At 40.0% G+C, this 23,505-nt stretch overlaps 1 protein-coding gene across 1 annotated transcript in view; it reads left to right on the plus strand.

Moving 5' to 3' along the window:
- Window positions 1-23,505, plus strand: part of plxnb2b (plexin b2b) — a 112,324-nt gene that overhangs the window by 74,319 nt on the left and 14,500 nt on the right. The window contains exons 4-24 of the mRNA XM_046395454.1: window positions 966-1,154; window positions 1,300-1,425; window positions 2,231-2,331; window positions 3,903-4,029; window positions 4,619-4,778; window positions 5,612-5,723; window positions 6,255-6,363; window positions 6,693-6,794; window positions 7,451-7,546; window positions 8,190-8,277; window positions 9,159-9,343; window positions 10,183-10,331; window positions 12,328-12,439; window positions 13,162-13,298; window positions 13,744-13,926; window positions 15,279-15,372; window positions 17,459-17,656; window positions 18,961-19,140; window positions 20,494-20,630; window positions 22,367-22,467; window positions 22,841-23,070. Coding sequence (XP_046251410.1) covers window positions 966-1,154; window positions 1,300-1,425; window positions 2,231-2,331; window positions 3,903-4,029; window positions 4,619-4,778; window positions 5,612-5,723; window positions 6,255-6,363; window positions 6,693-6,794; window positions 7,451-7,546; window positions 8,190-8,277; window positions 9,159-9,343; window positions 10,183-10,331; window positions 12,328-12,439; window positions 13,162-13,298; window positions 13,744-13,926; window positions 15,279-15,372; window positions 17,459-17,656; window positions 18,961-19,140; window positions 20,494-20,630; window positions 22,367-22,467; window positions 22,841-23,070 — 2,916 coding nt within the window. The remainder of the gene's footprint in view (window positions 1-965; window positions 1,155-1,299; window positions 1,426-2,230; window positions 2,332-3,902; window positions 4,030-4,618; window positions 4,779-5,611; window positions 5,724-6,254; window positions 6,364-6,692; window positions 6,795-7,450; window positions 7,547-8,189; window positions 8,278-9,158; window positions 9,344-10,182; window positions 10,332-12,327; window positions 12,440-13,161; window positions 13,299-13,743; window positions 13,927-15,278; window positions 15,373-17,458; window positions 17,657-18,960; window positions 19,141-20,493; window positions 20,631-22,366; window positions 22,468-22,840; window positions 23,071-23,505) is intronic.

Here is a 23,505-nt window from a genome sequence, read left to right on the forward strand (position 1 = left end):
ACTTGTCCCACTGATGAAAGCTGACGTTGCCCCTTCCTTGACTTCAAAACTTTTACATAATTTTTCACAAATTTTCTGTAGATGACAATGTAAATTTGAAATTCGTGTACATTATAATGAATATGACTTTGTAACATCTAATATTGCCCCCACATAAAGAGAAGCACATAACTGTGGCTGCAGTACCAGACAATTTAAACAGCGCGTGGTGCCAAAATAGATAACGTCATGAGATGAATAATATGAATACTACTAATACTGTACAACTAATTTTACATGCCTCATTTAAATAAAGCAAGTTAGCCCTGTATTCAGACAGTTTTAATTTCACAGATTCATGTGAACACAAATATGTGTGTATAACAGAAAACGCTACACTTTGAACGATACATTCACTCAATCATATCTGTAAGCAGGCCGCAGTTCATCATGTGCACGCATCCCAACAACGCTTGTACATGAGTTTGCGCAATGAGCAAGCTTCTGCAGCTCTGTTAACCCAAACTTGCAAATGTGAAAATTATTATAGGAAAGACTATAATGTTTTACATGTGGTATGTTTTTATTTTTGTTTCTTGTGATAATTGTGAAATAAAAATCATGTTGTTGGTTAAAAGAACTTGGCTCAACTCAGGAATCAAACCCAGGTCTCCTGCGGGACAGTTTTTTGTCTAACCCACAAATTCACTGGTACAGACATCCTTCTCTATTTCACTTAAGTCACATAATGACAGAATTAACCTTCTTATTTTACCTAAAGCCATTATCCTTTCCTAACCCTAAGTGAGTATTTTTTTTTCTGCCTAAACCTAACCAAACTGCGACCCGTCTTATTGTGTAGTCAGCCACAGAAATGCCCTCTTTATTTAGCAGAAGTAGCTTCAGCCTCTCATTTCCGTCATATCCTTCAGATTAAATGGCACACAATGCGTCATCATCATTTTGTTCTTGTTTTTCTTTTACAGAAGGATACATTGGAAAACTTCAAGTGTGGTGCAGACTTTCTGCCTTCCCCTCTGGCTAGCAAGCCAAGATTCGCCTTACAGGCGGAGGCGGTGCTGACCAGGCCTGGCCTGCTGACTGCTGTGGCTGTTGCTGTGGAGAACGATCACACCATCGCCTTCTTGGGGAACAACCAGGGGGATGTCTTCAAGGTGGAATTGCCTTTTAATGTGTTGCTTCTCTGTGTTTGTCTTGCCTTTTTTTTCTTTTTTCCCTTTTGAGTTTTTAGCTGTGGGAAGCTAGATTTACAACGAAGACCTCGTGTTTGACACTGTTACCTTTTTGTTTTCTGTCCAGGTACACCTGACCACTGAGCCATACGTGTACAGCAAAATCACTGGAAACACCATGGGAGAGAAGGTCAACAAGAACCTTTTCTTTGACCTCAGTCACAGCCACCTCTACGTTACTACAGAGAAAAAGGTGTGTATAGTCACTGTAGCTAAGGAAAACAGAAGAAAGTAGAAGTCTGAGATACTTGGGTCACATTTACAGAGTTAAATGGTTTTTACGGTTTTTACGACGACGCAAGTTATTGTATTTTCGCCTGTCTTGAAGGGAGAGTTAATATTTTAACTCAAGTATTAGTAGATGAACATTTAAATTACTTTCTCAGTGTTACTTTGGGAGTGATGCATATGGTTTGCAAAATGTCACTTAAGTGGAACAAGAAACACTCAGATCTCCTAGTTAGTTACAAACACAAAATGATCCGTATCTGTGCTTAAGTATTAAAAGTAAAAGAACTGATGCAGAAATGTCTTTCAGAAGATCTTACATTATTACACATTACGTTATTGGACTATTATTGTGGATAAATTAACACGTAAGCAGCAGTTTAATGATAAGTTTACAAATTTAATAAAACTGTCTGATACTTTAATCTATGCCACTGTAAAACATTTTATTAGATAATTGTACCAGATGTAGCCTGAAAGTAAGACTGAATTAGAATTTAATTTTACTTCATTCAGCCTGTTTCAGTCACTGACCAATAAATATTAAGTACTATAAACATTTAGCCCATAGACGACGGGACTCGTTTTAGTAATTGAACACAGCAGACATGTGAGTCCCCGTGCTGCCACAGGATTTGTTTTACTTCCGCTCTGCGCACCGGCAGCAAACCAAGGAACATTTGTAGCTGTGCTTTAAATGCTTCATATTTTGTGCAGTTGTCTCCCCTAAGTTGCACTGTTTGATCATATTTCATGTTGTAACACTCTAGATCACCAAGGTACCGGTGCAGACGTGCCTCCGACAGAAAGACTGCCAATCATGTGTGGAACTGAAGGACCCTTACTGTGGCTGGTGTGTCCTGGAGGGCAGGTGAGGATCAGACACACACACACACACACACTCATGGATGCACTCATAAATGCATGCACACAGCGACAGACTAACACAAACACCCACACATGCAATTCCATCTGTAAAACACAGCAGGGTATTTGTTCAGTGTTTTATTGCAGACACTTTTAGTACCCTTCGGTGTTTATATTCCATCTCCTGTTGTCCGTGCAGCCGTAAGGAATTAAAGCTGTTTGTCTGCCTCATGCAGCGAAGGCAGTCTGTGCAATTTACTCTCATCAGCCTATATTTATCAGGGTCTGGAGGGTAGAAAGGGCAGTATGTATCATGCATTTTACAGGGATGTGATCAAGAACCAGAATGTACCAGCAAAACAGCTGTGTCATTTTGGAAGTACTTTAATTCAGGAACACTGCACAGACTTCAGGTGACAGGAAATTGATCAGCAAAGATTCTGATAATCGATTATTATTTTTTTTATCATTTATAAAGCAAAATATTTGATGGTTCTATTGTCTCTAATGTGATATTTCTACTGTTGTTCTTTGTGTTACACCTTTGGGATTTGGACTTGTTAATCAAATAAAGCAAAACATTTGATGACAACACTTCAACCTCTGATCCTGCTCTGACATTTTTCTGTTTTATGATGTTTGCAACAAGATTACTTATCCAGAAAGCAATCGTAAAATTTGTAGAGCATTTGCAGCTCCACTTAGCTTCTTCATTTTTCCTCTCTTCATCTCTATTTTTTGATATCAAAATAGTCAGTACTGTTTCCACTGAAATCTGATGGCATCTTCCTGTTTGTTTCCACATTAATAAGACATATCTGTGTAAGATTGTATTCCCTTTCTAGTATGCATTTTGTTTTTTGAGTTGTTTTACCCAACTGATGATGGCAAAATATCTGAAGCTGCCTTGTCACTGTAGATTCTGTGTTATATTTTTCTCTTTCTTCTGTGCAATATACCATACATTTTATGTTTAAGAAATAGCTTCCACTTATTTTCTTGATTACTCATTTGGTGTAAAATGTATAGAAAAAAAGTAGTCTCATACATCCGTCGTGACTTTCCAAAGTGAAGTCCTTAAACAGCTTGTTTTATTTGAAACAGTTCAAAAGTAAAATATGTCACTTGTTATATTATGATGAAGACAAGCAGCTAATCCTCATATGTGAGAAGCTGGAATCAGGAAATGTTTTGCATTTTTGCACTGGAACGTCTGAAAATACTTTCCTTTGTAATGACCAATTGATTTAGTAACCATTGCAGTGCTAGTCGTTTAATCAGTTATTCTGTGACGTCAGAAAAGAGCATAAACTTTAAAGTGCTTGTTTTCCCAATGAGGACAAAGAAGAGCGGCAAATACGTTGACGAACGGAATTTTTGCTTGCTAAAATTATTTAAATGATTAATCGATGATAAATATATGTTGAAATTCTGCACAGACTCTGTGGTTGTATGTGGTTGTTATTCACAAAAGCACACTGAAAATCCATCCACAGGCATTGTTTTTTTAGTTGTTGAAGCGTTTAGGGGTTGTGCAGTAGAGGCTGATGGGAGTTGTTCATTCTTCTTCTGAAGGTGTACCAGGAGGTCTGAATGCCGACGGGCAGAGGAGAAGAATGGCTGGCTGTGGAGCCCCAGGCAGCAGTGTGTCAAGATTGTCTCCTTCTTTCCCTCGAACCTTTCCTGTAAAAAGACTCAGAAGGTAGAGTGTTGCGTCTCTTCTCACTCTTTCTCGCTCATTCTTTCCTTTTGTTCTCTGCTCCCCTTTCTGAATCTCCTTCGCTCTGCAGAACACAACCCCACTTACGTGCTCGTCTCGCAAACAAGTACAGTCTGAATAATAAACTATTTCCATTGTGAATCAGAGACCCTGAGCTCTAGGTTGTCCTGCTCTGTATCGACCCATCCTGAAAACTCCAAACTGGCTTATTATAACCGACCTGGTTGATTGTGCTCACAGCAGTCTAGAGATGGAGAGCCTCTCTTGTGCATTTTCTCTCTCAAGTGTTTTTTTTTCATCACTTCCTGACTACTTCCCTCCCTGTCTGACTCACCGTTGGATTTCCATCAACAGCAGCTGCCCTTCTTTCTTGCTCTCAATCAATCTCCAGCCTTTAACTGTTTCTGTTGTTGGAACTTCATAGATATACTGTGAATTACTGTGTGCTTCAGTTCGTGCCTTTGCTCTGTCTATAATTCATTATGGAGTGATAGTATTCAGCCAACAGGTCACAGGCTGTAAATCTCTCACTGTGAAAAACTCAGATTCACATGTTTTTTTCCTGATTCAGGTGAGTAGCAACATCCCTTCCCTTCCTACGATTGGGCCTGCTGACCGTCTGCACTGCACCGTCAATTCTTTCAAGAGTGAGGGCACCATGTCTGACTCTGGTCACATCTCCTGCGATCTGCCCGACCCTTCGCTCATACCACAAACGCCTGAGGGCCAAGGTTCGGCTTTTATAATTAACCCGCACTGTTTTTAATGCATCCTCTTTCAAGGCAAACACTGTTCTTTTATTATAACCAAGGTTGCATCACCAATGGACAAAACAGCAAAGCCAAGGGGCCACAGGTTCATTGTGTGCCAGTTCGTGCTGGGAATTCATTAATTGCAGATTTGTAAGGGAATTTGGGCCACTTAAATACAATATCAACCAAGTGAGGTCTAGAATTATTACCCAACTTTGAGACCAGCAGCAGTTTTTTTTTCCTGTGGGTCCCAACATGTTAATCTGGTGAGGATTATAACTTTTTACTTGATCTGTCAGTCCACCACTTCGGTTCATATCTCAAAAATTTGTGGATGGATTGCCATGACATTTAGTGCACACATCCACATCCCTCTCAGGATCAATTGGTATGACTTTGGTGATCCCCTAACCTTCATTTATTGCCATAATCAGGTCAAATTTTAAGTCATCCCTTCCTATCAGCCTCAGCTGCTTTGCATTTTGTGTTGATTAGTAAGTGTTCGCATGTTAAACGTGATAAACTGCTAAATATTAGCATGTTAGCGTCGTCACTTTGACCGTGTTAACATTTATTTCAAATGACTGCAGTGTCCGAGTACACCTTTACAGAGCCACTAGTGTGACTTTAACTCCAGGTCTTGTTAAATTAATACATAATTAGGTTAAAGGTATTTGAGGTCATGCTCTGTCACAAATTATTTAAAGGTCGCGGTTTGTCTTCACATGCACACATGACATCGTGAACTGTGGTGGGTGTTGAACGTTCAGAATACTGCAGCACATTTTAACCTTCCTTTTGCCTCTCCTAAGACTTTGTGGCCGTGGCGATCCGGATTTTCGTCAACGAGACTGTGGAGCTGGCCATGCGGGAGTTTAACTTCTATAACTGCGCTGCCACAGTGAGGAAATCTGAAAACACACCGTGAGTCAGACTCTTAATCTATCAGTTCTGCTCTGTCACTCACTGAAAATACACAGTGACACTGAACACAGCATCAACTGACAACCTTGATGTAAATGTATCACCTTGCATGAACAGATGAGAGATCAAGGCTGTGTTTGTATATTGTGATGCATGGTAGTTCTGAATGCACCTCTTGCATTTTCTCTCCTCAGTTTATTACCAAGCTGAGGAAATTGCTTCAGTTTCCTATTCATTAATCAAAAACTGAAAGTCAATCTCGCCATTTTTCCCCCCTCCTTATTTTTTTCTTCATTTCTTTCATGCCAAGCAATGTGTGATGAACGAGCTTTGCTTATGTGAAGTTGCAGAGATCCATTTTGTTGTCAGCAACATGGATTTCTGTGCTGGACGTCCTTTGATGAGTTTGCATGTTTTTAGTTTTTGTTTGGGTGTGCTTTTATGCAATTGTGCCCCTGCATAGATGATTGTGTCGCAGTATTTTCTTTTCTTTTTCCTTTTGAATGTTTACATATCTGCGTGTGTTTTCAGGTGCATGTCATGTGTGACCAGTTCGTGGGGCTGCCAGTGGAATACAGCCGACCACACGTGCAGCGACGAGGACGACAGGGTGGGCGTCAGCATCATCAAGCCCCGTCAGGTTAGTCTCCCCCGAGGTTAATACATCAGTTGCATGTTGAGAAGTTTTATCTCTGATGGTATGTGTTGATAAATGCTGAGAAAAGACACATCCAATCACCACACGGCGTCTGATGTAAATTGTTCATGAAAATTAATAAAAAACTCCTGGTATCAGCTGGCACCATCTTGCGTGACAAATATTGTAGGGTGGAGGATATCAAGTCAGCAGATGTTTCAGAGATACACTTATCTGTCTCAGTAGATGAGGGTGTCCGTTAAGTGGCTGGCATATTTAAAATGTAAATGAATAAAACTTGGAGTATCTGATTTGTTTTGATGCCTTCTTAGGGAGCCAAGTGTCCTCAGTTTGAGAATCCGGATCCTATGCTAATCCCCGTAGGCTACAAGACACGTATCAGCTTCGAGGGGATCAATTTGGACCTCTACAAGGTAAAGTGACTAACAAAAAGTGACTCTTCCGATGCTGAAAGAATAAGAGGCAGAAGATGTTGTCACATGACCTGCAAAGATAATGTATGCATGCATACGCCCGTGCATATGAGTGTTTAACTCTGAATGCAGACATGAATGTGCATGGTAAAAGCTAAAAGCAACAGTAGCACAAGGCTGACGTCCATTAATCACCAGACTGATAACAGTAAGCCATCAAGGACAGCTCCTCATTAAGACCTTCTGGATGCAATGTCCTCGTATAGAAAATCAATTTACATTCCAACTTAAGTAGTTTTTAATCAGCCACTTCCTCTGTGTGCTTTTGCAATTCCTTGGATTTCAGGGAATGACATAATTTCTGTGCATGCAAGTTGTCTGTTGTAAGACAAGTTTTCTCACAGGTCTGATTATTTTAACCAATATATTAAAGTCTTTGCTAACTCGTGTCAACAGATGCCCGGCTGAAGCAGTGCCTGATGCTGTACGCTTTGCTTGACTTGTGAATGTGCTTGTTTTCTCAGATGCTATACAGTTGTGAGAGCAAAGAAAGAAGCCAGTCAGAGGAAAAGAGGAGAATCTGAGAGAAGCGTTTTGCAACTGAACACATTGTGTTTCTTTTTTTTTTTTGTTTGTTTGTCTGTCTGTCTTTCCAGGGTCGTGTTTTCACTATTGGCACTGAGCTGATGAGAAATGTGGAAGAAGAGGTCAATTTTGAGCAGGGACCCTTCTACACCTTCAGTGGCTTCAATGTGAGTACGACTGTTTTCCTCTGACCCTTGGCTGCATCTCTGTATTCACATTGAACTGCTTATTTTGTCGCTTCATGCAGTTAGTGCAGGTGGCTTCTTTCTGGTTTTCCCTCCGCTCAGCACAGGTCCTTGAACTATGACTGATTGGTGGATTATCAAAGTGCAATATAAAAAAAACCCCGGAAACTAAGTGAAATATGTTGTAGAGTGCCACTTGATTTAAAAATTTTCAGTGCTGATTAGTCTAAAGCCAAACTCTGCACAAAATGACTTCATGTTCCCGTCACCTTTCAGCTGGTTGTCACAGCCTCTTTGATATTCTCTAGCTCCCTCTAATGGACAGACTCTCCTCACTGGAGTTATTTTAGCTCCATCTCCACATTGTGAATTCTGTGATTGGGGAAACTCAAGCAGTGCTTAGCCCCCAGCTATGTTCTTTTACAACATTGATTTCTTCAGCTGAAAATCTGCCAGACTATGTTGGTAGAAAAAAAAGAAGAAGAAGAAGAAGAAATCCTTTCTTTTTTTTTTCATCTCTTGGCATAAGGGAGCAGCAGCCCACACTGTTTGCTGAGAATAGCTTAACTGCCATTAATCACTTGATTCTGAATTAATAATTCATTTTCTTCAATCTTTTTCTTAGTTTTCTTACAATAAGTCACCGGAGACCAATGTTCTCTTCTACGTGAAGGACAAGGAGTCAGGCAAGAAGATGGACAGCACGCTGAACGGTATGCGCACTCACATTTTAATGTGGAGATCAGATTATTTATAATACCCTGTGTGTACACTTCTGCTCCCTGTGTGGGGCCTCCATTAGATCTGAGGCAGCTTCCTTTAATCTTCAACTGTAAATTAAACAGAAAATGAACTGGTAATGACTCTATTATCGCATGCATTTTGACGGGAATATTACGGATTCAGGGGCTTTCAGAGCAGGCCTTGTTTTGCATTTTCCTTGTCATGCAAATTAAAACAAAATTATCAGACGTTTTTACAGTATATCATGTAATTGTACTATATACAAGGAGCACGTTCGGTTTCAGAAGTGAGGATGCACAATGAAGTAAAGAAGAAAAAGAAAAAATATGTGCTGATTATGATTTCCATAATAACGAAATTCTGTGTAAACCTCTGTATTATTTATGCTCTAATCCCAGTGAGAATCATGTTTACTTGAGATATGATACTTTTTGATAGATAATGTTTTCATTTTTTACTACAAAAAGCATAGAGTTTCACTGAGTTATCGCTTGTTGATTCTGGCATCTTCTTAGGAAAAAATATTCATCGTAAATAAAATCAGGCCACAGATTAAATCATACCATGCAGAGAAATCAAAGGGTTCAGTCCTGAGGATTGTCTGCAGTCTTCCTCAAAGGTTGGCTCACAGTCCTACAAACCTCCACCCAATATGGAGGGGCAGGCTGACTGTAGCCTGCGAGGCGAGCCCAGGGCAGAGATGTCCGTAAAGCTTTATCCAGTTTAGCTTTGCACTTACATAACATTGTTGCTGATTTTTAGCCTGGATACCAAATTGGAAAAATAAGAAAGTGAACCAAATGCAAAATATGATATTTAGTTGTTGTTTTTTTTTGTTTTTGCCTTCCAGTCACCCTGTACAACTGCTCCATGGGGAGGGAGGACTGTAGTCTCTGTAAGAACGCAGACATAAAGTACAAGTGTGTGTGGTGTAAGAAGCAGAAGGCATGTGTGTACGAGAAGCTGTGCAGTCCTGACCAGCAAGGGTCCGATGATCCTCACAACGTCGAGTGTCCCGACCCCCAGATCACTGATGTGAGTAGTTACACCGCTGCCGTCTCCGTGTTGAACTTTGAGCTGGAAATGTGTATTTGAAGACTTGTGTTTGTGATTATTTATCTGACCACTTTATTCTACGTTTTTAATTTTATGCTCTTTCTGTAAACTGAGGAGTTGAAAGTTTCTGCTTCTGTTACTCGTTTAGTTGTCTGTACCTCCTTGTCATTGACCATAACTCATCAGCACTTGTCTTGATGCTAGTTGTCTGAGGTTATAACGACACATACCACACTCTGACCTGTACATCGGCTGACTAAGATAAAACAATGCGGATAAAGCTCTCAGTGTTTTATGACCACATTTTTATGGCTGTGGGTTCATCGTTTGGTCCAAACTGAAATCTCAACAGCTATACAGATAGATTGGCATTAAATTTTCTACCGACACTGAAGATCCACAGAGGCTGTATCTTACTGATTTCAGTGGTCCCCTGCCTTTTCATCTAGCACCATCAGCAGGGAATAATTTTAATTGAGTAAATATCTTGACTCAAGCATATCTTACAAAAATGTTTCGTGATCATGTTTTTTGCTTACATGGAACCTCAGCCTATATATAGTGATCTGGGGTTTCAGTATCAGTTTCCAGTATCAGTTGGAGTCCACATACATGCAAACATGACTCCTGCAGTATGAATGTAATTCTCAGCTGTGGCTATGAATATTAAACAAGTCCAACTAGTCTGAGGACTTAAACAGACTGTGTAAGTCTTTTATTTGTTCTTATAGCACAGCTAATCTGTTTAAATCCATTTCAAATCCCTTCTTCCCATAAAACCTCCTTCCATCCCCCCACCCCTCTATCTCCCCATACAGATCATCCCTCGTTTCGGCCCCCTGAAGGGAGGAATCTCCATCACCATCCGTGGCTCCAACCTCGGCATCCACAGGGAAGACATTAAAAACATTACTGTGGTCGGGGTGCCATGTATCCATCAGCCAGAGAAGTACTCTGTCTCCACGAGGTAATACTTACACACCTTGATGTATTTATGCAAATATATGAGATACCCGCCTATACACTTTATGATGTTTGCTGGTGGTTAAAGTGTGAAGTTTGTTTTTTTGTTTTTTTTGTAAACTTTTGGATATCTAATCAGCTAAGGAGCGCATTGCCTTTCCTCGAGGTGACCGGGGTGTATAATTTATTTAGCTCATTATGCCCCACTGTATTGATCTGCCAGTCTCCAGACGCAAGTTGATTCAGAAACGGTATCACTCTTTTAAAAGGTGAATGCTAGTGGTGAAGTAGAGGAGTGTTAAACAGTAAAGTAAAAAAATACTCCATTACCAGGACATGTTCTGCATTCAAAATCCAACCCTACTTAATTAAAAGTATTATCAGCCGAATATTCTCTAAATATCTAAAGTAAGAGTCCTTGTTCCACAGAAAAACAGACTGTTATAGCTGTTTTTTTCTGACATGTACAGTTTGTTATCTATAGTTTACTTAGTATCTATAGTTTGTTTAACTATTGCCTAAACTATTGCCCACTGGTTTAATCTTCAACAGTTTGTGGTGATTGTAAGATTGTTATTTCAATATAGAATCTGAATCTTGAAAGTGACTACAGCTGTGAGACAAATGCAGTGGAGTGAAATGTATTGGAGTAGAAGTCTTAAGTAAGAGGAAAAACTCAAAGTACAGGTAGTTCCTTTCCACCATTGGGGTTTACTACTGAATGTCAGCCTTTAAATGCTCTATGTGACCAAAGCAGCCCGAATTCTTCAACACAGGAATTCACTGAAGCCCTTTAATTATATCACACTGATTTGATAGCGTCACATGTTAGTCGCAGTTTTTAGTGGTCTGTTAATGCTGCACACTCTTCAGTCCTCCTCATCCCAGAGGTGCTTTAATGAGCTGAGCGTTGCCAAAAAAAATAAAATCCCCACTGGAATAAACTTAAGCTTTGCAAGTGCACTTCAGTCACAGCTGTGTTTTAAAAAAAGTGCTCACTTCATGCAAACGGTCTTTAAAAGGGAAGACGTCCACATTGTAGCCACGACAGAACTGTTGACTGCTGGGAGGAGTGGTCCATGTTTATAACAAATTCCTGCCCTGCCATCTGTACGATGAGGCATAAAACTGGATTTATGAGGCCAGATGGAATGTGTTTCACCCTTAAATCATCCACTTTTCGGCACTAACATGCCTGCTGTGGTCTTCATCTTGTTGTTAGTTTTCCTGCATGCTCTACTGAATGCTGTATCTCACTTGCCTCAAGTTTTGACAGGTTTTCCATTATGATATTTCATTCATTCACATCACTGTTAATTGGCTGTTTGTGGTCCACCTGACATTTTATGCTGACCTCTTTCTCATCAGTAACACATTTTCCCCAGAGGACTGCAGCAGACTTGGACATGTTTGGGTTATCACATGTTTCCATGTTAACTCCAGACTCTGCATTGTGGGAAAATTCTAAGATGCTATAGGCCACCAATTTTTAATTACTTCAGTTATTTTCACCACTGCCAGTATCTGTAGTATTTGGAATTGTCTAATTTGAATGGATATTTTAGACAAACTTCTGTTTGTTTTCAATGCTCCAGCTCGAGACTTAATAGCACAGACACAAGTTTTTATTCGTAGAAACTGTTAAAGTCAGAGAAGCAGTTTTCACCAATTTTCGCTTTCACAAACCTGTTGAAGCTGATTATTAACCTGGAATACGGGTCTTGAATAGAGCTGAAATGATGAGGCAGTTAATTGCTTGTGTAATCGTTCACCAGGTATCTTTGGGTTTTGGTCTGCTGATCGGATGATACAAGCAATTTGAAGACCTCATCTTGAGTTTTCCTCCATGTTCTCATATTGTTTTGACATTTTATAGAAATAAACAAATGATCAATTACTTGAGAAAGTCAACCGTAGATAAATTCACAATGAAAATAATTGTTTGTTGCAGCCCATGTCTGAAATAATTGCTCACAGTTTTTTTCTGTGATTCTCTCCAGCGTTGTGTGTGAGATTGGCCGTATTGACGCTGAAGCCCATCACTGGGGCCAGGTGGATGTGGAGTTGAAGGGGGGGAAGAAAGGAACCTCCTCCTTGCGCTTCACCTACAGGGTAAAAACACTCTCTTACACACACACACACACACACACACACACACACACACACACACTCTTCCTCTCTTTATTTCTTTCTCCTCAGCTGCACTTTCAGTATGGAGGTGTCCAACTTTTGACCCAGAAAATAAACACATTCAAAAGCTTTTAGCTGATTTTGTTGTTTTTATGGTCTCTATTATGATTCCATTTCCTGACTGCAGAGAGCCCCTTATCAGAACATACCAAGGGCACGTCATTTAAGTCATTTTACAAATACAGCACCATAATATATTGGTAAATGAGGCGCTTAGATGCTGTCATATTACAATGGTAATGCACTGTGCAGTAAGCCAGAATGTGTATGCATTCGTCTTTAACCAGATGCTGTGCAGTAGACCCCTTTTTCTCTCTAATACTTTAACAGGCTGCAGCGTAGCTATTTAACTGGCTTTTCATATCTCTGGCCCCGCTAAAGCTTCCCCACAGGGGAGTGCTCCGCCTAACTGTTTGCTCAGCAAATTGAGGCAGATGTGGTGCTTGTATGAGTGTGTGTGTGTGTGTGTGTGCATGTCTCTGTGTGTGAGAATGTTTCTGATAGAGGGGGCGGTCAAGGAGGGTGAGAGGAAATGTGCGAGCGAGTGTTTGCCTGTGGGTTGGAGCTTCTGTGTGCACATAAGCCCTTGCAAAGGAAATATGAGTATGTATTCTTGCTGTATCTCATGACCCCTCCCACACCAGAACCCGATTCCTGACTTGGTGAAACCCACTAAAGGTCCTAAAGCAGGGGGCACCCTCATTACCATTTCTGGAACATTTTTGGACACCGGCAGTAAGGAAGATGTCCAGGTTACCATTGGAAACGTGGCCTGCATTGTGTAAGGATTTCTCTTCTCAATATTGTCATTCATGCCAAAGCCCAGTTCTGCTTCAATTCAGCCTCTTACGCTGATAAGTGCTACTTGTTATTCAGACATTGTGTTCTATGCTAATTCTACAGTATGCATACTTTGAAGACAGTAAATTGATTTTTTTTTTCCTGAATGAAAATGGAATTGACCTTAACTTTGGTGTCATAAGCAGGATTTTGTTTTCTATCACCGTTTGCCTTCACTGCTGTGGCCTCAAGTGTTCTGTCAAAACCAGCTCATGGTGACATTTTGGGCAGAAGTAACGGAAAAATAACGAGCTACAGAAACAGCAAAGCCAAGATTTAACAAGCTGTCAGGCTGCTGCCATGTTGGCTCTCCTTGCACACTGACCTCGTGTAACCTCCCCTACTTTCCAGCCAGCCAGTGTTGAGTTATGCCCTTGTCTTGGCAGGGAACACTTTGGAGCAGAGATCACCTGCAGGACAGGAGAATATGGATCAGATAAGGTGCCCTCTGACCCTTTCATCGTCACAGTGAAGTATGGGAAGCATACAGCAACGAGCACAACAAATACCTTCCAGTTCTTGGATAATCCCATCGTGCTGGACCACTTCCCAAAAGGAAGCTTTGTCTGGTCAGTATAAAGTAGCAGTATAGTAGTCTTTTACCTGAACCCAAAGTGTGATGAAGTGTTGAAAGAAAGTGTGTTATTCTCACATCTGTGTCTACTCTGACTGTTGGCTATCATGAATATGACCTGTCTGTAGAGAAGGAAGGTTTGCCACAACAGATTCATTTATTTTAAACTGACTGCTTTCTATTTGTACTCTCAGATGGAAGCAAAGACAAGTGTCTTGAATTATTTATGTTTTAAGCCAAAACAGTGCCTTGTCTCTGTGGATAGCATTGTCAGTCGGTCCACCAATTTGATCCAATTTGATCCAGACTGAAATATTTCAACTATTCCTGCATGGATTGCAATGAGCTTTGGTACAGATTTCCATGGTGCTAAAGGGATGAATCCTAATATGGTGATGCATTGACTTTCCCTCTAACACCAACCTTGAGGCCCAAAGACTGTTGGGTAGGTCATGAAAATTGGCACCCAAAATGCTCTCCTTGGATTGATTTTATAACTTTGATGATCCCCAGACTATTCAGCAAGCGCCATCATCAGGTCAGCATTTCATTTAGCCCAATACTTTATGACAAAATACCTGCAAAAATAACAATGTTCCCATCAGCTCCACTTGGACTTTGTGTTTGTTGTTCATTAGCATATCTTAGTATGTTAGCTACAGTATGATTGTGAACATGGTGTATGTAAAAAAAAAAAAACAGAAATGTCCCTTCAGATACCTCACACTGTCGTTTTTAAAGTAGAGAAGCAAAAAAGAAAGCAAAAAGCTGCTAACCTGACATTGATTACAAGGTCGAATAGCAGTAGAGCAGTACTGTTGTGGAAAATTGAACACTAAGAAAGGCACCTGCCTTGTTCTGTGCCCTGCAAATGCCTGTCTGTCTGAAACCTTAGTCGAGGTTATTGATGCCAAGGCCTGCTTTGTTTTTTAAAGGTATGGTTTGTCCTTCAAGACCTGCTGAGTGTGACTGTGTTTGTGTGCAGAATATTTTCCGTGGTTACTTGTGATTGGCTGAAGGGGATACAAATGCTAGTCTTTGATGTTGCACAGAATTGCTTGATGATCACTGAAAATGGATGCATTAGACGGCACCTTTCTTTTTTCTGTGCAATTGAAAGCACTAGGGCGTGGGTGATTAGCCACACAGACTGGAACAACAGACAACAGATAGGCCCCTCGCAGGCTAAACTAATTTGTTTTCATCTCCAGTGAAAATTACCCCAGGTGTAATGTAAGTGCTGTGTCTGTGTTCCCCTAACTCTCCCTATGAGCTTGTCTTTGTGTAGTGAGAGATATCTATACTCATACATTTTATTGTGTTGTTGTTTGTATGTGTGTTTTTCAGTGGAGGGAGGAACATTGTGTTGACCGGCTCTGGCTTTGACCTTATTCAGTCCGCTGTCATGATGGTCCGTGGAGACAACTCAACAGTTTTTGAGGTGTGTGTGTGTTTTTTAAATTCTTTTTCTGTCCCCTTTATTTATCACCCTGTTGATTAGCCACCTCTAAAAGTCAGAATTTTTTTTGCTCTGCTCACTCTGGCTCTTTCCTACAATTCTTTGTCTCAGAGAATTTCAACTTTTCCATCTGTTATCCCCCCTCGGTACCAGCACAGTCCATCGATCTCCCCACATCTCCTGAGCCTATGACTAAAGCGATGGTTCATTCAATCTCTGCGAAGCGTACACACACACACACACACACATCTCCACTCCTCTGTGCTTCCACTGATCAGTGAGATTCAAGAAGCCATCGCACTTCTTTTCCCATAAGTCTCTCAGACCTGTAGGATTACAGATAGCGGCACCACTGTTTCACCCTCACCAAATTATATGCTCCTTGTCCAGCTTAATCAAGTCAGATTGACTCTGCCAGGGAACTAAAAGGGGTTCCACACAGCCCTGCCGATGCCTGCCCTCCAGTGTACCGGTGTTAAGCAATAGCAATTTTGTTCATTTCATTTAAAGGGCTAAATTTAATGCCGGCATTAAGGTTGCAGCAGATTATGTGAGTGTGGCGCTCTTCATCACTTTACTCCGGGCCAAGTCCCTGGTCCCTGCTACCCAGGGACAGGAGAGATTTGAAAGGGCTTGTGGCTGCCTCAAGCTAGCAGCAGTTGCAAAGTGTTATCTCAAAGGCCTTGGCTGGTCAACTTCATAAGCCTCTCTTGGAGTCATTATCGTTGCTGGCTTGGTAAAAACCTTTTGATTACATTTTGGGTCAGGTTCACGTCTCAAAGCAGGCATGGTTTTTTTTTTTTGTTGTTGTTGTTTGTTTTTGGGTTTTTTTGTTGCTGTTGTTAAGTTCCTCTAGCTGTTCTTTGTAACTTCAAACTAAAATTCTGAGAGTGTAGATTTACACCCATCACTAGATTGAAATGGTTCACGCCACACAAATTAGTTTTTATGAAGAGTTTGGCAGACTTGGCATATACTAACTTCTAGATGTGCCGGTTGCATAGGAAGCTGAACCAACTGAACCGGCCTGACTGACATAAGACAAGCTTGTCAGTTAGTTTGAATATACTCACTTCTACAACTGTTATTTTTATTTATTTATTCGCATGCACGTTTTTCTTCATGCTGTTTTATAGTAGCCAGCAGCAAGCTGACAAGAAATGGAGGAGGGAGAGGATGGCATGCAACAAAGCTCCACCCTCGGCAATTTAACTCGGAACGTTGTAAACCCGTAGCTCCAGTGATTTAAGTTAAGTGAGGCTTAGAGTTGCTGGCAGGCAGATTTACCAACATTTGTCAAAAGATGGGCTATCTTCATATTCAATGGACAGATATCAGAGTGATATGAATCCGCTCCATCATTTCCCAAAATGTGGAACTGTTCCTTTTACAACCCAACAATGTACGCTCAGAAGAGTGGGGAAAGATTGAAAGGACTTAAACACGGCAAATTTAATTTGGAGCTAAATGGCTTTTAATTATACAACCATTCTCAAAATTTAGGTTAGCTCTTCGTAACTTTTTCAAAACATTATCTGATGTATCCTGCGCCTATTGTGTTATGTGCTTTTTAAAAACTTTCACTGCGCGTAGGATTTTAGGGTTTAGCTGTCAAATGCAGTATTGTCAGCCCTGTATCGCAACAATCAGAGAGTGACAGAAATATCTCCATCGGTCCAGTTAATCAAAGGCAAACAAACAAAGCCAGAGGAGGAATGACTCAGTGTGAGTTGGGATTAATCAGAGGCTGCTATTCTACGATGACAGGTTGAGATTTTAATAGAATGGCTCAAAAGAGACACATAATTTTACCTTCCCCCTCAAACAAATCAGGCATTTTCCCCCCTACCCCAAAAGACCCTTCCCTCACACAACGAAAACAGTAATTGACCACCTCATCACAGAAAAGCCCTCAACTCCCACTGTTGGCTACTGTATCTCTCCATATTTTCTCTGTTGAATACTTTTATATTCCCCTTTTGATCTTGTTTTGTTTACTTCATGTGTGCTACATGTCAACATGCTGTACACCAGTTGTGATATTTTACTCTTCCTCCAATTTATTCAGGACGCCCACGAGAAAAACGACACAGTCATCCAGTTTCGCTCTCCGACGGTGAACAATTCCCAGAACCAGCACTTCAGAACGTACATCCACCTGGACAACTGGGTGAAGGAACTGAAACCCTTCGACTACCACCCCGACCCCATCTTCGATAAGATGATCAAGAAGGTCATCACTGAGGCCAGCATCATCATCGTCACTGTGAGTACAGGCTGCTCAGGTCCTTCTGCAGCTGTAGTGTGACAGCACTGTGTTAGCAGCCTGTATAAATTGCATTTAGAAATTACATAAAAAGATCACATTTAATCTTTTAGTTCAGTGATGTGGTCATCTTGTAGCAACTCTAATAAATGGATGAAAAAATGTTGTTAATGATGTATATTGTCATTTATGTTTTAATATTCTTATTTTATTTTTTAAATATTCATTGCTTTAAATCAGCAGTTAAAGACTTGAGGGTGCAAACCAAGCATGAAGGATCTCATTTTGGTTTGAACACATACAAGTAGAAACTTAAAGTACATTCTCCAATACAAACTGAAACAAACAGTCCATCTGTTTCTGATGTTGCGTAGAGGAAAGCTTGTCTCGCTGACAGCTAAATAAGTATATAAATGAGGCTCAGCATGTTAAATTCTCCTAACACTAACCCTTGTATTTCTTTTTACGGCTTATGTTAATTATTTAACTATGCATATTATTATATTATTTCATTATAAAATCATTTGGTCTATAAAATGTCAATAAATAGTGAAACATCACAGTTTCTTTAAGAAAGCTCAAGATTCAAAAGATGCTCACTTTACAGTCACATAAGCAAAAGAAAAACAGCAAATCATCCCAGTTTAACTGAGGAATGTTTTTTACTTGAAAAATTGATGTGCCATATTCAAATATTCTTCAAATAACTAATCAGTTACCATAATCCATTCAGCTGTTGATTTGTCTTTGCTTATTATGTCTTTGGGTCAATTTTGAGGTTCCACAGCTTTCCCCTGTTAAAGTTTTGGCAGCAACCACTTTAGATAAATTAGTCAGGAAAGGCATCTGCAAGAAAAAGTCTTTTTCAATAACTCAAGAAGGCTGGTTTACTCAAGCTGATTTCTTCTATTCCAGACTGCATTAGAATAATTGAAAGCCTGTCTGTAGACATAGAAATATGCTGCAGAAGTGTATGAAAGTGAATATTGCCATGGCAGGACTAAAGGACTGACTGGATCTTTGCTTACAGCGTCTTTTAGTAAGAAGAAGTAAGAAGAGAGTTTACTGAGAATTGTGTTCACGCCGAATATAATCTTAATCTTTCTAATTACCTTAGGCACTCACACATCGTGGAGCAGTAAAGAGCTGTTATAAACCTTCCACCCATTACTAATGAAAACATTTATGATAATGTTCTTAATACTCTTCCTATGATGTGTTTGCTCGATGGTGTATAAATGCAGTAATTAATTTCTCTGCCATGTAGTTCAGTCACAACACTTACAGATGATCTTCCCCTGCAGGGTCGGGGATTCTCCAAAGCTATGACGGCCAAAGAGGCTCAAGCCTTCGTGGGCGACGTTTCCTGTTTGGTCAACACGCTTCAGGATGACAAGCTGTTTCTGGACCCACCTTCCACCCCGCCTCGCGCTCGCTCCAGACGGCATCGAAGAGACACCCGACCCGAGCTGCTGGATTTAACGGTCAGTAGGACGAAGACAGGCAGATAGTTGCAGAGGAAGCCATAAAATCCTGCTCCACACTGGAAAAATACTCCATTATATGTTGAAGTCCAGTACTTTACTTCTAACTGTAAAGCCGTAATTAGGAAAGTGCATTTGAAGTAGTAAAAGTATAGGCGAAAATGTCCCCCATGAGTGTTATTTTAGCATACATTTTTTATTATTACTCATTTAGTAATGTGTTAGAATTAAGAAAATTGTCAGAAATGCTCTCACAGTTATCCAATCAATAGTCAAAATGTCAAAATTATTAAAAATGAATAAACATCAAATTATTCAGAATTCTTCACTTTTGAGAGGCTTGACCCATGAAATATTATTACATGAACAATGACTTTAACAGGCCCTAGGTGTGAGTGTGAGAGTGTGTGGTTGTCTGTCTTTGTCTGTTGGCCCTGCAATTGACTGGCGACCAGTCCAGGGTGAACCTCGCCTCTCGCCCGTAGTCAGCTGTGATAGGCTCCAGCTCCCCCGCGACCCTGACGGATAAGCGGTATAGAAAATGGATGGATAGATGACTTTAACAATTATCAAAGTATTTGCTCATTAATTGAGTCAACTCTATTTGTGTATATTTTTTAATCTGTTAAGAATATACAAATATATATATTTCACATGCTCTGCATTTGTTTTGGGTGAAAAAATCTTACTTTTAAAGGAGCTAGTGAATAAAGTTGTCAGATAAATGTATAAAATGGCATGTAAAGTGTATCAAATTTGCACTTAAATTAAATCCACTGCAGACACACACACATAGACTTGCAGATCAGAGCATGCATACATGATGAATTTTTGCTTCTACTTTTCTAGGCTTGTCCGCCATACATCTTGTGACCCTGTTTTATTCACTGGTTGAACAAGTTTCATGTAGCTACAGGCCCTTATAATTACATTTAATTATAGCCGGACCACAATTGTGATTAACAGTCTAACCTCTCCTTTGGGTAATTCCTCTAAGTGAGCTATTGTTTAATTTCTGTGGCTGTGTGCTACATAAAGAAATGACACCACCAGACTATCAGAAGTATAGAATACCTCCACAGAAGAAGCTTGATTAGAAAGTATTAAACTCAATACTTTTATACATTTGTTCAGATAATGTCAGCCCACCAACTTGCACGTAGCCCCAGCACTTTAAAAAAAAAAAGTAAGGTCCTGCAGCTGCTTTTGCAGAACTGTGGGCAATTATGTAGATTATCCTTCATCCCCGTTTCCTCCTCAGTGCTGTCAAGTTTTTAACCATTGAGACCTACCTGAATAAAATGTTGAGAGCTTGTGCTCATAATATAATTCCCTTTCTGTGTTTGTCCACAGATCAAGTTTGGGAAAGGGGAGTGGGTGGTCGGCTCGGTGCAATACGAGAAGAAGAATGATTTGTCACTGTACATCATCATCCCTGCTGTCATCGTGCCCATGGTGCTCATCATCGCCATCTCTGTCTACTGCTACAGGTGAGTTAGGCTTTTTCGGGTTAGTGTCATGCTAATCTCATCGCAGCTGCTTCTTATTGCATCTGTAGAAAGTATCTGAACTTTTGGAAAAAAAAAAGTTCAGATACATCACACTCTGTAATTACTATTGCTGCAGTTTAGGCTTATTAAGTGCTTTTCTTGAAATACCCTTTTTTCCCCTTTTGACCTTATTAAAACCTAGTGTGTGGAGAAGTACCACAGCACCAAAAGTTGGGCTTGCAGATTTGAGGAAGGAGATGTTACTTTTGATTGGGGTCAATTAGTTAATTAAAGGTGAAACTCCCTGCTTGACAGTTAATGAACAAACTATAGTAAAACTCAAATAACAGAAAATCCAGATAGACCTATTCTGGTATTGGGGTGGAGTAGGTTTGCATATAAGTGCCTTTAACGTTTATCACAGATGAACGATACAAGATTGCTTCTAGAGCATATAGGTTAAATTGAACATTTTGATTACATTTTATAATGTAAAGAGAAGGCATGAAGTATAATGCTGATAAATTCATGCCAAACAGGAGTGTTTAAAGAGGTCCCAGGGTCTCTACTATCAGAAATAGTCAATTGTGGTTAGAATGAAGTAAAGTCCCACAAAAAATGTAATTGATTAAAACTGCTTCATTTAAAAAAACAACTTGCTACAACAGAAACATTTTGTGTTTTATTAATCTTGTAAACCCTCAGGTTAATGTTGGGATCCTTTGTGATGTCACCCCAATGCTGAATACTTCTATTTTATGCATTTCACTTGTTTGTTAGTGCACTGGTAGCTCAAGATTCAATTTCTTAAACTGTTTTGGGCTTTTGCTTTGTTGTACGAAGGTCTTTAACATTTTGGAGTGTTTTTAGATCATTTAAACCAGCAGTACAAAATGTGTGCTACAGTTTTGATCCACAGGAACAGAATCACAACTCCAAACAGCCAAATAAAAACATAATGAGCCTGGTGGGTTTCCTGTGTTATATCTATAGACTGTAACCTAGTGATGATCCTTCATAACATAATGTTACTTCAGATAAGGTTTTCAGTCCACCGGAGCCTTGTTGATTAGAATTGCTGGAGGGCTGGCTTAATAGTCTAGTAGCTTAATAAGCTGCTGCAACTGATAAATAAACACTGTAGTCTGCTGGGTTGGAGAAGTATGTTTGTGTCAGGCTTTATACTAGGGAGGGAAATAGTGTTTTCCCAGCATATTAACAATGCTTTGATTGATAATGACTTTTCCTTCAAGCCAATCTAGTAATCATAACCTGTTATAGTCCAATGTTTTGACTTAACAAATATCTGTAATTGTATGTATGTACATATAGTGAATTTATGTAATAAGATACTTCATGTCCTATACACAGCATTGCCTGTGCGGAGCATAATGTTTTGTAGGGATCATTTTACTAACTTATCGTTCTTATATCAATATGGTTAAATAGCTTATCCTCCTCGTTTCCACTGTGTGTGATCTACAGGTTTTGCAAAAAAGATTTTCAGTTGATATGTCTATTCCCGGCAGGCGTGCATTCATTGAACGTGCTCGTTTTCTGCTGAATATTTTAAAACACAGGAACAACAAAGCCAACGTCGAGTAATAGCGGCACTGTGTTAGGATGTTTTTGTGAAACTCGCTGTGGATAAAATTGCACATCTTCTCTGAATTGCAGTTAGACCATTAATTCTTTCCTTTCATGACACACCTTTTGTGTTTGCGGTCTCTGTTCAGGAGGAAGAGTCAACAGGCAGAGAGGGAGTACGAGAAGGTGAAACATCAGCTTGAGAATCTGGAGGAGAGCGTACGGGACCGTTGCAAGAAAGAATTCACAGGTACTAAGAGTGCAGCTGCTAAAACTCAGCAATATTGCTGATGCCCCACAGAGGATCCATGTTTCCAAAAAGCTATAAAGTAATGAAGTGCTTCATAGCTCCGAATACTTTTCTGTGATGTATTGTGCAGCAGCGAATTAAATAAATTCTCCTGCTTAACATCATGTTATCATCATTAGGAGAAGCAGTTTTGCAGTAACCGTAATAAAAAAACAATCTTTTTCAGCTGAATAATTTTCCTGGCTACAATCTTCCTTCTCTGCCTCTCGAAACATAATGATTGAGACATATGAGCAGCTCTCAAATGACAAAAGCTGCTCTTTTAAAGGGAAAAAAATACAATTTTTCTTGTTTCTGTCTTTGTTTCTCGCAGACTTAATGATCGAGATGGAGGACCACACCAATGATCTGAGCGAGGGACGGATCCCTTTCCTGGACTACAAAACTTACACAGACCGTGTCTTCTTCCTGCCCTCTAAAGATGGGGCCAACGATGTCATGATCACAGGAAAGCTGGACATCCCAGAGGCGCGACGGGCCACCGTGACTCAGGCACTCAATCAGTTCTCCAACCTCCTGAACTCCAAGACCTTCCTAATTAATGTAATTACACTGCACCTGTATCACTGAATAGTCAGCTGTGGTTGTACACATACTCAGGGTTTACTGCAGCGTTGTAAAGGTGTGTAAAATGGTCCTAAAATGCTGGAGAATATCTTCAATGTTGCTTTTGGTTCACACCATCGCTCTCCTTAGTTGCTTAGGAAGACTTTCAAGTAAGAAAATCACAAGTGTGAATTTACCTCTCACATCACAGATGGAGCACACTTTCCCCTTCATCTCTGTTAGCTTTAAAATCTGCCATAATCAGAGTCAGTGTACTGAGGCCCTTTATATCCACTCTAAATTTAGGCTGTCTTCTCTTGACTTAAGGACTTTGTAATGTTTAAGTTAGTGGAGTACAGTATTTGGAAGTGAGAAGCAGAAATTCGTAGCAGAGGGAGACGTGTGAAGATTCCTAATAATCCAATATTGCTG

The sequence above is a fragment of the Scatophagus argus genome, chromosome 7 (genome assembly GCF_020382885.2).
Source record: "Scatophagus argus isolate fScaArg1 chromosome 7, fScaArg1.pri, whole genome shotgun sequence".
Classification (NCBI taxonomy): domain Eukaryota; kingdom Metazoa; phylum Chordata; class Actinopteri; family Scatophagidae; genus Scatophagus; species Scatophagus argus.